The sequence below is a fragment of the Eurytemora carolleeae genome, unplaced genomic scaffold (assembly GCF_000591075.1).
Source record: "Eurytemora carolleeae unplaced genomic scaffold, Eaff_2.0 scaffold2356, whole genome shotgun sequence".
Lineage (NCBI taxonomy): Eukaryota > Metazoa > Arthropoda > Copepoda > Calanoida > Temoridae > Eurytemora > Eurytemora carolleeae.
The window spans coordinates 1-18,220 of record NW_019398241.1 but is presented as its reverse complement, the minus strand read 5'-3'; the positions used below and the strand labels follow the sequence as shown (position 1 = coordinate 18,220).

At 31.3% G+C, this 18,220-nt stretch overlaps 1 protein-coding gene across 1 annotated transcript; it reads left to right on the top strand.

Moving 5' to 3' along the window:
• The first annotated feature begins 1,296 nt into the window (after positions 1-1,296).
• LOC111717085 (uncharacterized) lies at positions 1,297-2,517 on the top strand. The gene is made up of 2 exons (XM_023492603.1): positions 1,297-1,867; positions 1,973-2,517. Exons 1-2 carry the CDS (start codon positions 1,368-1,370, stop codon positions 2,259-2,261), a joined length of 789 nt encoding a protein of 262 aa, XP_023348371.1. The 5' UTR covers positions 1,297-1,367; the 3' UTR covers positions 2,262-2,517.
• Positions 2,518-18,220: the final 15,703 nt, after the last annotated feature.

Below are 18,220 nucleotides of genomic sequence, written 5' to 3'. Positions count from 1 at the left end.
ATCTGAATAATCACCCCTTATGTTGTCTTGTTTACAGTGGGGTTTCCACCTGCAGAGATATTTACAGGGGTCAATCTATACTTCATATACAAGTGAATTTTTTTAATTGTTAAAAATGAGAATTTTCAAATATTTAACGAAGTAATAGAAATTTTTGCAATATATGGCCCTGAAATATTAGGTATTATAGATGCAGTACATTATTTATTTATATTGGAATTTAGTCTCTTTAGCCTAAGCTGCTTATAACAAATTCCTGGAATTGGAAAAATTATCTAAATTATCTACCGCCTCCACCCCTGTTGATAAACTGAACTCAGTCGGGATAAAGTCCCTCGAAGGACTATACCAAGGATTATTCTTCTAATTTTCTCCCGATTTTTCTTAGCTCTTGTAAAGTGGTACGGTCTACTTCGTTATTTTCATCTCTTCAATCACTCTACTATACTTTTCTGTATTCTTCCGGAGCAGGTAACAAAATTTTAGCCAAAATATTCAGTTTTTTTATTAATTAAAATTTAAATTTGTAAGCCCCAGAATGTTCAACGAAAAATATTTGTAGAGGCTGTAGAGATGTCAAACTTTTCTCAAAGTACAGATTTTGAGTCGTCTGGAACCCCGAGGTACGATAAAATTAAACCTTTCCTGGGTTCCCTATTGGTTCAGCCGTTCTGACGTATATTGGATACAAACAAACAAACAGATAGACAAGCCAAATTTGTATATATCAGTGATGTTTTATTACAGTGTATATACAAAGATATATATATCACATCCTTTTGATTATAGTGTATAGTCTGGTCTATACACTGTAAGATAAAACCCTTAATCTAAACATTGAAGGGCAATATATGAAGGTTGTAAATATTTTCGTAACTCATTTTTTTAAATGTATGGAGAATATTGAGCTCTCTACTATAGTCCGACGCGACAAGCCAAACTCGAGATCGTGGTTATTTTACTCAAAATACTCTGTAAGTCCTGAAAAAAAATTACTACCTACTATGTTCATCCTCTAATATTCAGTTTTAGGAAATATACATATAGATTTATAGATTTATCGTAGAGTCGTTTATTTAAACTCTAAATTAAAATTTCATTTTCCAGATAGTTTTATAAGAATGATCTAACTTAATCATAAGAGGGAGAAGAGTATAATTTAAAATTTTTTGCAACTCATTATTTACACTTTCAGCAAGTTGCTAACGAATCGGATTGTTTGAACAGGGTTTCCATATTTTTTAATTTAAAAAAAAAAATTTTCCCATATTATTTAATTATTCTAACAAAATAAACTTTTATATTAATTTAAATGAAAGCCTTATAACAACCCTGAAACCAACCCTTGAAACAACCCTTAAACATTTATGTTAGTAACTGATCAGGTCTTGAATAGTATATTTAAAATCTATATAAGAATGGGAATAACTCCGATATTCATTGTATTTCTGGTTGGTGTTTATTCTAGTGTCTGGCGATTGAAGAAAAATATGTTTGATATCGGTTATTTTGACGAGCACTCTTCAACAGAAAGTACAACTGTCGCCATCCCTGTTGATCTCAACTATAAGCCATCAAATATAAGTGTGCCAGACCCCCTTTATGGTGAATTATCCGTTGATGCCCCTGTCAAGTCCAATAGATTCCTGAACGACACCCTTGCTGTTGTCTACCCCCCTGAATTTCTCGAGGACATAGGGAATCATACAAATTCTACTCAGAAAATCAATTCAAACCAATCTAATACTACAGTTGACACCCCTTACAAATCTGCCAGATTGGATGACACCTTTGCTTTTGCCCCTGAAGTGTTCGAGAATATGCAAAGCTACCTAAACTATACTGATCAACCAGATTATATCTTAAGGTCATTTGCTTTATACATTTATATATTTTTTTTAATAGAATATATCTTTATATTTTTTATACATACTCTTCTCTGTTATATACTCAGTATAAAGTAAATTTGCAGGAATATGGATGTAAATAATACTCTTAATCAAACTGGACTCATGAATGTTAAACATTATGCTTTAACTGTCTACCCTACTTTTTTACTGCTTGTTCTAAATGTTATCCTGGTTATCTACATTATTATTATCCGCTGTTGTACGAAAACTAAAAGAAGAATGAGAAATCGAGAAACCCAAACTGTCGTCGCTATCTACACAACTAGTTTATTTATATGTCCTAATCAAAATTTATCAAGTAATGTGTTGGTGAATGAAAACTTTTGTGAAGTAGATCTTAATACTCCTTAGACAGTTTTACTGTTTATAAACGTGTAATATAAATTCATTGTTTATTGAAGATTTAACTAATAATAAAATGTAATTTTTATAATCTATTTGTTCATATAGTATAACTCGCCATTATGTACCGAAAATACGGTACTATGTTTCTTTATACTTTTAAATTATCTTTTCTGAGGATTGCTTTCTGAATCTATATTTTTCTATCTCAGTGAGAGAGGCTCAAAGTTAACTTACAAGGTTTATTGTTATTTCATACTTCATCTACATCCAACGAGCAGTTATACACTGTTGCAAATTGCAAAATACAAAGATTATATAGACCAGGCCAATATTCGCAGATAAGGCGTGTTTAGCTAGGCCTGAATATAGACTGAAAAGAATTTGGTATATTTTAACAAAGAACAAGAATAAGGCTGGAATATTTGATAATAATTAAAACATATTTTTACCATTCTGGTACGACTTTGTGACCTCGTAGCTCTCCCAGTTTTGATTTTACTGGTACGACATTGTGACCTCAAAGTTCCTCCAATTTTAATTTTACTAGTATGGCTTTGTGACCTCATAGCTCTGCCAATTTTTATTTTACTAATACGACTTTGTGACCTCGGAGTTCCTCCAATTTTAATTTTACTAGTACGACTTTGTGTCCTCGTAGCTCCTAATTTTTATTTTACTTGTATGACTTTGTGACCTAAAAGCTCCTCCAGTTTTGATTTTACTGCTATGACCTTGTGTTCTTGTAACTCCTCCATTTTTGATTTTACTGGTACGACTTTGTGACCTCGTAGCTCTTAGTTTTGATTTTATTGGAATGACTTTGTGTCCTCGTAGCTCCTAGTTTTGATTTTACTGGTATGACTTTGTGACCTTGTAGCTCCTAGTTTTGATTTTACTGGTATGACTTTGTGTCCTCATAGCTCCTAGTTTTGATTTTACTGGTATGACTTTGTGTCCTCGTAGCTCCTAGTTTTGATTTTACTGGTACAACTTTGTGACCTCGTAGCTCCCCCAGTTTTGATTTTACTGGTACGACTTTGTGACCTCATAGCTCCTAGTTTTGATTTTACTGGTACGACTTTATGACCTCATAGCTCCTAGTTTTGATTTTACTGGTATAACTTTTTGACCTCATAGCTCCTAATTTTGATTTTACTGGTATGACTTTGTGACCTTGTAGTTCCTAGTTTTGATTTTACTGGAAGGACTTTGTGTCCTCGTAGCTCCTAGTTTTGATTTTACTGGTATGACTTTGTGACCTCGTAGCTCCTAATTTTGATTTTACTGGTAAGACTTTGTGTCCTCGTAGCTCCTAGTTTTGATTTTACTGGAATGACTTACTATGCTAATAAGTTTCCAGTCCTAGTTGTTTTACCCGTCTCTAAATCCTTATTTTTCTAGTGATTCCGACAAAAGTAACCTACCTCTATCTTTGTCAGAATTTTTGTCGGGAAAAAAATGTTCATTTTTCAACCTGATATTGAGACTGGAAATTGTTTTATACGGTAAAGAGATCCCGAACAAAAACCTTTCCTTAAAGGTTCAAACGAAAAAAAATGTTCTTTCTAAACAATATTTTACCTTAAAAAAAAATCAAATTTTTAGACGCTCTGTCAACCATTTTAATACTTTTCTTACCGTTGTTGAGTCCCTGCTCTGATTAATCCGGTCTCCGTCCTCCCTCCTGTTCTGCTATCCTGGTATTGATTTTTCTCTGCACATTGAGGACCCGGCACGGAACTCCTCCAACATCACCCTCCCAAACTGTTCTGATATCCTGATAACTACCTTCAAAAAGTTTAGTTCAACCACTTTTTTTACATTTTTAAAACGTAAAAATATTAAACAATTTTTAGTCTCAATTTCTGCCTGAAAATTCAACATTTTTCCCGACAAAAATTCTGACAAAGCTAGAGGTTGGTTACGTGGTAACTGTAAGTTTCGTTTGACCACGGAGCAAAAAAAGATAAGAATCCCGAAAATGAAAACACCCCCTCTTACATAAGAAAAACAGGGTTTTATCGTAATAAATCAACAAAGTAGATTTTTTAATTATTTTAGCTGCAATGGCCCAAAATACACTACTAATATATACCGTATACCGTACCGTATTCCAATATTTAATAAATCACAGGAATCTTTAAATTATTTCTGATTAATTGTTAGCGGTGATTTGGTTAAATATAAAAGTTGTATGTAGAGGGTAAAACATGTTAAAAACTAGAGACACCTTCAGTATAGATACAGAACTACTGTCCTGAGTGTTGTTATAGATTCCTGGAACCTGGTTTATCTGTGATTGGCTGGTTTCTGTACATTCAACCAATCACAGAGCTTCCCTAAGGTCAGAGAGATTTTAAACAAGATTATTGCATAAAACCTGTAGTTGGCCTTGATAGGCACAGGCCAGCGCTTGGTGTAAAGGGCGTCAAACCTTATAGAAATCCAAAGTATGGACCCGCTAGGTATAGCAACATGGCGTATTTTCCGGGAGAACATTTTTTATATTTTTGAAAAATTAAATTATCAGTGTAAAGTAAATATAATTTTCATAAAATCCTTATATTTAAATGGTAAAACAAAATTTTATGAAATCATATTAACATTACTGGAGAACTTTTTTATAATTTTAAGAATTTTTTCCAAACCTAAAATGTATGTATTAAACTATTTTGCTCCTTTAATGTCTAGGTTATGTTAAAAAATAGAAATTATGATAATGATAATGATAAGCTACAATATTTTACAAATATGTTTAATTTTTCAAAAATATAAAAAAATGTTCTCTCGGAAAATACCCCATGTTGCTATACGTAGCGGGTCCATATGTTGGATTTCTATAAGGTTTGACGCCGGTGTAATGTTTACACAGAGAAAAGGAATGATAGATAGATAGATAGGTTGAAGATAGATAGAAAGGATTGTTAGATACAGATAAATGAATTGATAGATATAGATAGATGGATTGTTAGATATAGATCAATAGACTGTTGGATATATATAGATGAATTGTTAGACATAGATAGATGGATTGTTAGATATAGATAGATGGATTGTTAGATATAGATAGATGGATTGTTAGTAATAGAGAAATTAATTGTTAGATATAAGTAGATGGACTGTTAGATATGGATAGATATTGTTAGATAGAGATAAATGGATTGTTAGATATGGATAGATATTGTTAGATATGGATAAATGAATTGTTAGATATAGATGGATAGATTGTTAGATATGGGTAGATTGTTAAATATTTATAAATTGATTGTTAATTATAGATATGTAATGAATTCTGCAGTAGGTGTATCTCTATCTATCTACTTTTCTGTGCTTATCATATTTTGTATTATAGTTCTATCTTTAGTTTTGTTACCTGGATGGTCATACCGGCCCGTATCACTGCGAACTAACCAGAAGGAGAAGGTCAATTTCAATTGACATTACTGTCACAGCTTTGTGACTCCGTTGCTCCTCTAGTTCTGATTTTACGCACAAGTGTAAGAAAAGTTAATTTATTCGGTTACATATTATAAATTCAAAACATTTTTGTTCTTTTCAATATCTCTTCAATAAGAGAAGTTATGATAAAAAACATATAAGTTATCAATCTTACTTGCATTTTACTTTAGTTTGACGTGGTATAATCATGTTTATAAATAAATCAGTTGATTACAGACTTTTTTTCAGTATAGAATCAGCCTGGGTTGACTGATAGTTAGAGTTTGAGGCAGTTAGCCATACAGCACCCTATTTACCAAATTACGTATTTCACCAACGGTTCGTAAATACCCCTATTTTTCGTAAAATACTCGTACTTAAATTCGAAAATTTTTCGTACTTTTGGTAAATTTCTCGAAAAATACGTATAATGTACGAATATTTAATTGCGTAAAATTTTGGCAAAAATGTTCGAAAATTTCTCGTAAAATTTCTCGTAAAATTTACTAAAATTTTCACGTAAAACTTTGACAAATTTTTCGAACAATTTTCCAAAGTTTAAAAAAATGTTGTAAAGTTTTGCAGGTAACATTTTTGGTAGGAATTAAGGGAAAATGTCGAAAATTTTTGGATGTTTTAAAAGAAGAAAATATGTGTTTATTTAAAAAATTTTAAATCATTTTTGTCAAAAATTAGCTAAAAACGTCACAACATTTAAAGTGTCATCGCGTCAATTTAAACAAATATTTTTATTGATTGATTGGCATTGTCGTCTTTTCAAAACTCAATTTATTTCTGTCATTATTATAATGTTACGGGGCATTTGTACTTTTTAGCGCGAAGTTCAGTTTAGATTTGCCAGTGCCTGCAACGTGAAATTAAAAGACGGATTACACAAATTATAGATTAATTAAACCATTTAAAATATGTGTTTCACCTTCTATATCGATATATCCTGATGCCTGTACTTTTTTTTCTAACTCTAGCGTTAGCAGTAATAGGGATGGATCGTTTTCTTATTGTTTAAAAACGATTGTTTTGTTATGAAAATGATGACGAAAAAATGAAAATCAAAACGGTCGTTTTAAAAAACGGTCATTTTCAAAACGATCGTTTTTAAAAACATCCGCTTTTAAAAAGTTAGTCGTTTTGTTAACGACGACCCTTCCTTAACGATCATTAAGGAAGAGAGGAAACCGACCTCACGGGTATCGGTTTTTATTATTGAGTTGTTTTAAAGAAAATATAAAGAAGTTTTATAGCTCACCCACAACTTTTTTTCTGCATGCAAACCCTTCGTTAACGATCGTCAACGTTTTTTTTAAGAATCGTATAAAAAACGTTCGCTTATCGTTTTTAAAAAAAACAATTTTTTTCAAAAACGACCGTTATTCATTTTTAAAAAGTTCAAAACGAGTGGGTCGTTTGAAAAACGATCGTTTTTGAAAACAACCATAATAGCAGTGTAAACCAAAATTGTGGTTTTAAAGCGTTATCCCATTTTTATATGAATGAAGTATATTGTTATTTATTTCTAGGAAGCTAACAGAATTGTTGAAGAGGAAGATGAAGATGAAGAACATTCACCCATGGGGATAATTTAAATATTTGTAGAGATGAGGGAGTGACACTAACTTAAAAAACATTTAAATTTTTTTCAATGCATAAATAGTGATCTAAAAGCTTAATAATTTGTTTGAGAAATTTTTAGTGAATAATAAGATCAGTGTTTAGGATCTGTTGGATCCGCTAGATTTTTGCTTCCTGGATCCGGATCCGAAAAAATATGCAGATCAAAGGGGCAAAATATCAACCCAAAAACAGCAAATAAAATTACTCTCAAAACCCAAATCTGAACCATTGATAAAAATATCCTGATTTCTGAAGAGTTCATCAAGTTTCAGCTTAAAAATAAACGAAAAAAATGAGACATAAAATTTGAAAATTTTCCTTTTAAACAAAAAATAATGTAAATTTTAAAGAAATAAGATGGATCTGGACCCGGAACCATTTTTTCCCAGCACGAATCCAGGATCCGGATCCGCATCAAATTTAATAGGATCCTGCACTGTATATGATATTCATGAGCTAAATGCAGACTAATTATATAAAAATAATTCTTCTTGATAAAGTAAATTTTAGACACTATTTATCCCTATTAAAGGAAAATGATTTTATGATCTTAGTCAAAGCTGTTAAGCCACTAATTGACTAAAAATGCATTTATGAAAATTCGGAAAGTTAGAGGGTGGAGGGGGGGGGCATATAATGGGGCCCGGTATTTCACTCCCTCATCTTATTAGAATCCAAGTAAACCTAATATCACAAAGTATCATTATCATCAATATCTCTGGGACAATTATCTCTGGGACCCAAACACAACCCCCCCTTGGTACAACAGTCCCTCTCCCCCTGCCCCCATTCCTTCCCCTTTGACTGTCCGGGAATTTTTCCCACTTCCAAATTCCCCTCATTCCCCGCAATACACAATACTTGCCCCTGATTCCTCCCCCCNCCCCCCCCCCCCCCCCCTGTTTGAAAAATAATTTTTTTTCAGTCATTTATGTTTGCGTGGAGCGTAAAATATTTTAGGGGTTATTCATGAATTGGAGAAAATAAACTATTTTTAGGCAAAACTATTAATTTTTTAGTAAGGATGAAAAACCTTGGCTTACGATTTCCAATTTTTCATTTCATTCTCCAGATATTCAAATATAATTTTTTTTATCATTAAAGATTTACACTCCTGGAGGAATATTGGTAGAATTGTAAAGTTTCATTTATAATTTTAGAGTCTGAAGATGAATCCAGCTGCAAACGACCAAGGGCCCCAATGATTGATACGGTTTGTTTAAAGTTTAAAAAAATAAGATTTATCATTCATGGTCAATTTCATTAGAGCACTGATAAAAAGATTTTATCGTAATCTTTAAGCTAATTTTGTTTGTCTATTGAATTCTTTCCAAGCAAGCAGTGCTGGATTCAAATCTATTAAATCTGCCTCTTTTCCAGCTTCCCAGGGGAAAAACAGTGATACAAATAAATTTTTGATCTCAAATCACTTTTATGAAGTGAATGATTATTATATTTATATATTATGAAAAACTTTACAACTAGGGTTCAGTAAGTTTTAGTTTCTTAAAAAAGTGGATCCAAATTAAATGAATCTTAAGCACTGCTGCAGTGATGGACATAATATAAATCTTTAAGTCCAAAACTGAATATCCCAAATGCATCAAGACATACATAAATACAGACAGACAGAGAGGACAATGAATTGTTTCGAAAATCGTAGTATTTTGTACATTTATAAATGTACAAATTTTATGGTAAAAAAATTTTAATCTTGTCTAATTTCAACTTATTTTCTACTTTTATATTTTAGAATCTTCTGGATGAACAAGCAATATATGACGGAAACTTAGATGCAGGGGTGTATTTTAGTGCTCAAGACTTATATTTTTCCCTGGAAAGGAAGGAAAAGGAAAGGAAGGAAAAGGAAAGGAAGGAAAAGGAAAGGAAGGAAAAGGAAAGGAAGGAGCAGGAGCAGGAGATAAGGGAACAAGAGGAAATCGACAGGATGGAAATGGAGCAGTATGAACTGTTACAGATGAATGGAAAAGGAAAAGGAAAAGGGAAAAACAGTGATTCGTTGAGAATTAATAACGATGATATCTGTACAAAACTGGATAAGATCCATGAGGATATTAAGCTTGTCCAAGACGAAGTTAAAATCTGTCGGAGAGATCAAAAGATAATTCTTATGAGACTGGCCGAGATAGTCAGCATTGGAGATGGGCATGGAATATCTTCTTCATCAAAGAAACCATCGAAAGGTAGACATTTTGCTTTAATGTATAGATAAATAAAATTTCATTGAATAAATTCAATTGGGGGGGGGGGGGCTCTTGACTGATGGTTATTATTTTGATTTTGTCGATGAAAAATATAGTTGCTTTCTATGTTTACAATAGTTTGGAGGGCTTTATATGCATTACTGACTTCCAAGTAGTGATTAAAAATCAAAATATTTTGCTTGATTTCTTGATAATTATTAAACAATATGTTTGTCTTCCATTTCTTCCGAATTTTTTAACTCAAAAATGATCGAACCTTTATCATTAATATATAAATCTGTTAACTTTTAAAAATTACAACATATTTATAAAAGTATTTTTTTTGACTTTAATCGTAACCAATGCGTCGCAAATAATCGATGACGGTTGTTTGTAATATCTGAATGATTTTTTGGAATTGAATTGATTTACGATGAATGTTGCAAATTTCTAAATTTGTATGGACGTTACGTTCTGCAGCATGATCCTTTTTTAACAGTTTTCTCCTTATAGACTCAACAGATAGAAGTAAGATTAGTAGCAATCAAAAGCACTTCTTTTTCGCTTTAAGCCTATACCCCCTTTAATTTTTTGAAAACACTCACTTTAAGCTAAAATATCTTACTGCAATTTCTATGATGTGCATGTAAATTTTTCAAACAAAAAATATAAACAAAAAATATTTTAACATATTTATTTTCAGGAAAAGTTCCCGAGTCTATTAAAGATGTTGAACAAGAGCTAGAGAAGAAGAACACAGAGTTCCTTGTAAGTAACAACTTATTTTTTTGGTAAATCATTTTTTCCAAGAAGTAAGTTAAGTTGTTAGGGTTCTATTCCATTAACTGAAAAAAAAGATTTTTAGGAGGAAACAAATAATTTTTCACTAAAAAAATCCAAATCAGTGCCTAGGATCCATTTAATTTAGATGCGTATCCTGAACCGCACTGGAAAAACAGTTCTTTGAAATTTACCTATTTTTTTTTAACAAAGCAGAATTTGTAAACTTGATAAACCATACAGAAATCAGAAAATTTTTATAATCTCTTTTTTTTTAAATTGTTCAGATTATTTGTTGTAGTTTTATGTTGATATTTTGCCCCTTGGATCGGGATCCCTGGATCCCATATTTTTGCGCATCTGGATCCGGATCTTAAGCACTGGTCTAAATAATAAGAGAAAATTGCCTTTTTTAATTACATTTTTTCAATTTTTCACTTGATCTTTAAATCCCCCCCCCCCTCCTCACCCTTCCCCCTTGTACTTTTTCATGTTATTTATCCATCGAGTATAGGATCTTAAAATAAAGTATTTTACTTCATTTTCCTCTTTGTTTAGATGTCGCACATAAAACTTTACAGAGGCTATAGCGGACTAGACACAGTTCGAAATTTCCTCAGAAGCCTGAAAGAAGATAAGTTTTGCAACTATAACTATAAAGGGATAAATAGACGTACATCCTCTAAAGTTAAGCGAGGTCTTGAACTGACCCACCCAGCCTTCACCAAGTTTCTCATCGGTAAGATTTTTTTATTATTATCTATTTTTCTTATTTTCTACATGAATTCATTCATGAAGTTTCTGAAATTTTAAAACGGTCAAAGAAGTTATCTTTTAACAAATTTATTTTTATCAAAAGTTCCTAGAAATTTTTAAGAGAGTGTTATAGCTAAATTTGCGTGAAAAGATAATTTAGACTGTTAAAAAGTAGCTTAAAGGATCCCGAGACGTAATTTTCCCTGACATTCCACTTAAACTTTCGTAGTGACACCTGTATCCCTTAAATTAACGATTATAAATTAAGTTCTTTGTCTCTGCAGCATTAAATCTTAAATTAAGTTTTAAAGAGATACCATAATTAGAAACATAACAACATTTGTAGAAAAAAAATTATATTTTGATTGTTTCTGCTTACTTTGGTAAACTCTGTAAGGTAGCGTATTGAATCACTGAGTCACTAGCTTTATAAAGGACATAACTTCGGTTTCAAGTCTTATTCATAAATTTTGTACAAGACAAGTGTACTAAAAGGACACGCATTCTAGACAAGTGCTTGTGTACTAGACAATACTAATTAACAAAACATTGTTCAGTCATAAATTTTCAACTTTGAACCCTCAGAACTTGTATTATCTGAAAAGCTTTCTTTGTCTGTGTTTTCCCCAAATCAGCTTGGAAATAAAGATGTGATATTAAAAACACTTTCTTTTGATTTTTGTGTAAGGGATGTTTAATGCAAAATCTCTGAACTTGATTATTTTACAGATGCCGTATTACAATATCATCTTGAAGTTACAACTGAGAAGGCTGCGAAACAGCAGATAAAGGATGCCTTAAAGACATTCAAGGTAACCTATTTTTATTTTTATTAAAGTCTATTCTTAGTTTTTACAAAATAATTTGATCTTCTGATGTTAAATAATGTTAAGGATGTTGTTGATTATGAATCTGCTGATGAACACGATCAAGAGCGCACATCAGTGGTGAGCGTTAGTATCAATTTGTTTTTTTTTTGTTTAACTATGCTTAATTTTGAAAAAAATTGTTTATCTAAAATGTTTTTTGTTACTCAGAATCCTTTTTTTAATTCTTAAACATATTTTTACTCATTTATCCCAAAGAAAATTGGGTTTGCATATTTTCCGGTGTAAGCCAAAACGTTTTAAGATTTAAAGAAATTCCTTCTTTTTGTTCATTTTCCCCTCAATTACTCCTTTTCTCTTACCAAAGATATACAAAATAATAATATATATATATCACAATACTAACATTAATAAATCATTTAGACTTCGGAATCTGTAGAAGATATGGTCGAACCCCAGCCTGGCCCTTCGAGAAGTTCATCCACACACAGCATAGCCAGCACCAGCAGCTCTAAAGCACTACCTAGTCCATAGTCAGTACTTGTTGTCCGTACTTGTTGATATTATTCAACAATAACTAATTGTGATGTTTGTGATGTTCTATATGTTTTAGTTTTTTTTTGGTTATTTGTTATTTTATATTAACCTTGAATGTTTCAGATTGAAGGTTATTTAACGACAAAAGTTGAGATGTCTTCAAGGTTTGGGCGCGACAGTCGTCTTTATTTAAAAGCTAAGAGAGCGGTGGACAAGGAGACTGCAGAGCAAGGTACTTAAGTTGAATGATTGTATGATTATGTCCTGGCTTTCTATATTTCTCCTTATTAATCTTTTTTTATTTCACTATTATTGAACAATAATTCGGTTAACTTTAACAATTTTAGCATTGAAGAGAAGGCTTGAGTCTAGTCCCGAACTTCTTCTTGAGCATGATGATGGCTCTCCTATTAATGTTTCCACAAGCTTTGCAGGTAACATAATTGTGTATGACATTTTAAATTTTTTTTATTATTGAATTAGGTTAGTACTAAAAACATTAATTTAGCATTATGTAGAAGGGTTTTTATACTAAGTAATACATTCATAGTTAATAGAATGTTAAAGATTAAAAATAGTTTTTCTTGTCAACTGCTTTTATTAAAGCAGTTCATCTTAATTTTCTAATAATAATTTTAATTTTAATATTAAGGGTCCTCCAATTTTATTCCTGAGGACAAGAATGAGAATGACGACGAGAATGAGGATGACTACGAGGATGACAATGCGAATGATTACGAGGATGAGAATGAAAATGATGATGAGGATGGGGATAATGATGATGAGGAGGATGAAGACATTGATTTTGAGTTTCAAGCTCCAGTAGATACGAGTGATGAAGAACTTAATGACGAACTTGAACATGAAGCGGGTGATGAAGATCAAGAAGCTTCAGGAGCAGGAGCAGGAGAGGAGGAAGAAGATGATGAAGAAGAAAGTGATAAAACTATCGAGGATGTTCTAAGGTCCTGGATGATCCAGTACCCAAGCGTTCCTGGCTATGCTGTTGATACACTCATCAAGTAAGCATTGTTATGTTTAGTTCATTTTCAATGAATAGTTTAAAATAGCCTTATTTTATTATTTAGCAGACAGTATGTTTCTCTAACTCTATTTAACAAGAAAGGGTAAAGATAAATTTTTAAATTGAAATGATTTATCTATATCAAAATTAAAGGGATCCCAAGCAATTCTTATAATGAATAACATATGTTTTAACATACCTTTTTAAGGGGATTATCAGAAGTGAATGTGATGAAGAAAATCTCTGCTAGGTAATTAAATTAATAAATCCCAGTGCATAACATGCAAAACTGTTTGATCAAAAATTATGCGTATTGCGTATCCACAGTATCAATCAAAAACTAAAAAAAAAAACTTTGCAGTCCAAATTACTTCAATTGAAAAATAGAGATTTAAAAAAATTTTCTTTTATCAATGATTCATAAATTGATCCTGATGTATTTTACGAGCAAACTTTTTACAGCATTGAATCATGGATTCTCTTACTTTAAAAAAAAGTTATTTTTAAAAATTTTAAAATAAAAATGAACAATATTAAGAAACGAAAGTGTTGCTTTGTCGGATGAGTCGTACAAATAAACATTTCTTGAGACCTGTAAAAATGTTTTCTATAATTCTTAGGACATTAAAGCAAACGCCTAGAGGAATAAAAACATACCAGATTTCCGGAATGGAAGTTTTCTACTATACAGTAAAGGATCAGATAGTGTCAATTCTTGACACTATTTTCTTTCTTGACAGGTATTTTATCTGCATTTTCCCTGGAATAATGTCATAATTAATGGTTCAAAGGTGCAGGTTAATTGTTGATTTATCTGGATGCATCGCATTTCATACATACAAATAAAATAAACACAAATTATTTCCTGACTGTTTCTAATAACAAATTTTAAAAAGTCTAAAATTTAAAAAACGGTTAGAAGTTTGATATTTTTTTTTGAGCTCCTTATCACAAAATTTGGACTGCTTCTGTCAAGCCGTTATAACATATGACAAACAAGCCCAAAAAGAACATGCTTAAACATAATTTCAATAAGTGTTTTAAATTGTATTGTATCTGAATGGTAAAAAATTTGAATTTTTAGATATCCATCATCTACATTGAGGAATGTTTCGGAGCTTAAAATACAATTAAATTTAGGTAAATATTCTCGTCATATTTTGCAATACAAAGAAGATTGCATATCTTAATTTTAACTTCTACCATGCTTACAAACATCATGGATAGCGTATACACAAAAACATGAAAAGAAAGAGAAGCATTCTATTAACAGCTACTTTTTGGTTACTTATAAACTTTAATTTTAAAAAAATTTTAGGAATTAAAACTTAAATAGAAAGGTCGTCTTCATAATATTGATAAAAATAACGACAAATGTAACACGAAGTAAAAGTAAACACTTAAATTTTTTTTTTAAGATGGCATTCTGTTGTTTAAGAGTAGCTCAAAGAATTTCTGGCCTTTGATGATGACAATCCGCAACATTTGGTAAATTGCTAATTTATTTAATTTTTCTCTCAGAGTAGACAAGACATAACATTACAACCAATATGAAGGATGCCTCAAGTAATCCCTGTATGTATGATGATGTCTGGTTTGATTGAATCCATATAATTTTTCGTTAGTTCCCATTAATGTTACTCAGAGTAGAGTAAGAACACAGGCGAAGATTTAAAAATATGACAGTGTTAATGTTCAGTCCTCCTGTGGTGGTCCCTCTTCTAATCTCTAATAGCCCTACAAAACCTGCCAATCAAGAATTTATGAAGATCACAATGGAGGAACTTGCGAGGAGAGAAGGATTGTTTTACAAAAACAAGGATCTTAAGGTAAGCACAGAAATGCTTAACGCATTTTGACTATGAAATCTAAAATGACAATTAAACATTGACATCTAATTCTTACTTGATTGAACATGGCTTTTAAGAATTTTGTTGTTAATCGGACACACCACAAACAAATAAAAGGTTAGTTGAATTTACGTTTACAGTCTTATAATTAAGATATCAGAAGTATCTGTCGTTGCGGATATTAATATTAATGTTTTATTTATACTTATGTTATAATTAAGAAGATCGTTAGTAAATTTACTAAATATTATGTACTAAGGATCAAGTACATTTTGAATAGGATAGATCTTGGATCCGTTAATGGACAGTAATGCTCGTCTAGCTTATGAATAAATCATAAAGTTTGAGATTATTTATTTTGAATATTTTATCATGACTTTTATGCCATAAAGTATACAAAATTACTGAATGAACACTTGATAAGGGAATTTTTACATAATCCAAATGGAGATTTTAAACCCCCCTCAATGTAAATCTTTAGAGTGTTTCTGGATCATGAGGACTCCCTCCTATTGAAGAAAATAATTATTATCCTACTTGTTTAGCGTTCAAATCGTTTGGCAGATGTACTGAACACGGGTATAAACCAATTGGAGGAGGAATTTGTTTCAAGGAGTCAGATTATACAAAGCTGAAGAAGAGGACAAACAGAAGTTTTAGGGATAGACGGGATCCTGAGCACCATTCAGGTCAGAATTTTTTTAACTAAAAAAAAATATAAATTATGATTATGGTAATATGTTTTTAAGAATGGAGAAATATTCATATTTAGTCTACCAAAACGGTCTATGAAGGGTGATTTAACTGAGAAATTGAATAGTTTTTACCCCCTCCCCCCTCTCTTCAGGATTATTTACTGTAAAATTTTTCCCCAACTAAAAAAATGGTTTTATACAATGCGATTTTCATAAATTAAATACCGTCGTATTTATTTAAGTATAGGGCTTGTGTACATTTTAGATGTAAACACTGAGATCCCTGCTGAAGTAGACGAGCAGCTTGATATGGTCTCTGATTTTGCTTGCGACTATTTACATTGCATCTGCTTAGGTAAGAGAATTATCTTCAGATTAATTAGGATTAAATTAAATGGTATTGAAGAGAATGAATGAATGGAAGTAACCTGAAAGTATCTGAAGTGGAGTTTTAAATCCAAGTTTTCACCTAGACTTGGTAAAAACTGGGATACAAAAAGTTTAGTTTAAGTCGAGTTTAAGCACCCAAATTACCACACATTTTTTTTGTATATTTTCTTGACCCCCCCCCCTGCAGTGGTTCTAAAAGCCGATTTTGTTGACATTTACATTTGAACTTTTTTGTTTAAAGTTTCAATTCTGCAAATTTGCAAAAACAAAAATTTTATAATAAATTGCGCATTGCCAATTTAGCCTTTTCTGAGATTATTTATCTTATCGGAAAGAAATGAGGAGATAATTTTGCAAAAATATTTTTCAATTTCCATCTTCTAAATTCATTTTTTAACTTAAAAATTTTTACTTACGTAGAGATTTATTTAAACTTAACCAAATTGTATGGATTTTTTTATGACAATTCTGAAACAATAATTGAGACAAAATAATAGATTTTTGGCATTAAGATAGAAGAAAAATGCCTGTAGATGTACAATTTATATTTTTTAGGGTGCACAAAACGGTTGCTAAAGTATTGGACGAAGGGTAAGAGAGGAGTGAGAAGATGCCGTTACAAGCTCAGTGAAACACAACTCGAGATTATTTCTGGAAGATTATTGATGATGGGGGCCTGTATGACGAAGGACTTCATTAGAAAACGCCGCTCTTTCAATGTAAGTACATAATTCTATTAAATGGAAAAAGATTATTTATTAAATTTTCAGCAATATAATTTTTTTGTCTTTTGAAAAATTCCATTTCTGTTTTCAATGTTTAAAAAAAATAGTTTTTATGCATTATTTTTATCTTTATTTTGATCCTTCAATATATAAATATTATATTTAAGATGAAATCGTCAGTTAGTGCAGTAAACTGAGCTTTTTAAAAATCATGATCAATGAAACATTTTTTGTTGTGAATCAGCTTTAAGTAAAAAATTTTAACTTTAATACAAATATTTAGGATATTCCTTACTACAAGGGAACAGAATTTCGTCAAGCCCTCCTTTACACTCTGAAATTAGCCTTAAAGGTACAAATCAATTAGGGAGATCCATTCTAACTTTCAGTAGAGAAGCCTAGGAATAAATGAAAGGTATGGTTGCATGGATTAAATTTTGTCGTGTTGCTCTTTAACATTTTTTTTTCTACCAAAATACAATTTTTTTAATGCATCCAAAATGAGATGGATCATATTTAAAAAATCAAAACTTTTTTTAAAACTAGATCTGGGCTGAAAACCCACATCCAAAAACCTGTCCCTTAACTCATAGTTTCATTTCAACATTTTTTTTTGATTTGATTTAATTTGATTTATTAATAATTTTTCCGTTAGTGTAACAGTACTAAGGATCCATTGGATCCGCAAGATTTTGGCTTCCTGGATCTGGATCTTCTAAAATATGCGAATCCACAATCTTTGCTAAAAAAAAATAGTAGATTTCAAAGAAATACCCTGGATCCAGATCCGGATGCATTTTTTCAGTGCGGATCCAGGATCCGGATCCGCATCAAAATTAAATTGATCATAAGCACTGGTAATAAAGTAATATAGAATTTGAAATACATCTAAAGTTTATTTAGGGTGTAGTTGCTGAAGATGTTTACGAACACTTTCTGTATTTGAGTGTCGCCTCAACTATTCTGATCAGCCCAAGGTAGAAAAAGTGATCTGAAAGAAATTTGACTATAACCAAACCAAACAGATATTATATACTTTTAATGTTATTCACTTTACAGGTTACAGCATCTCGTGCCATGTGTGCAGGAACTCATGAAGCATGTGAT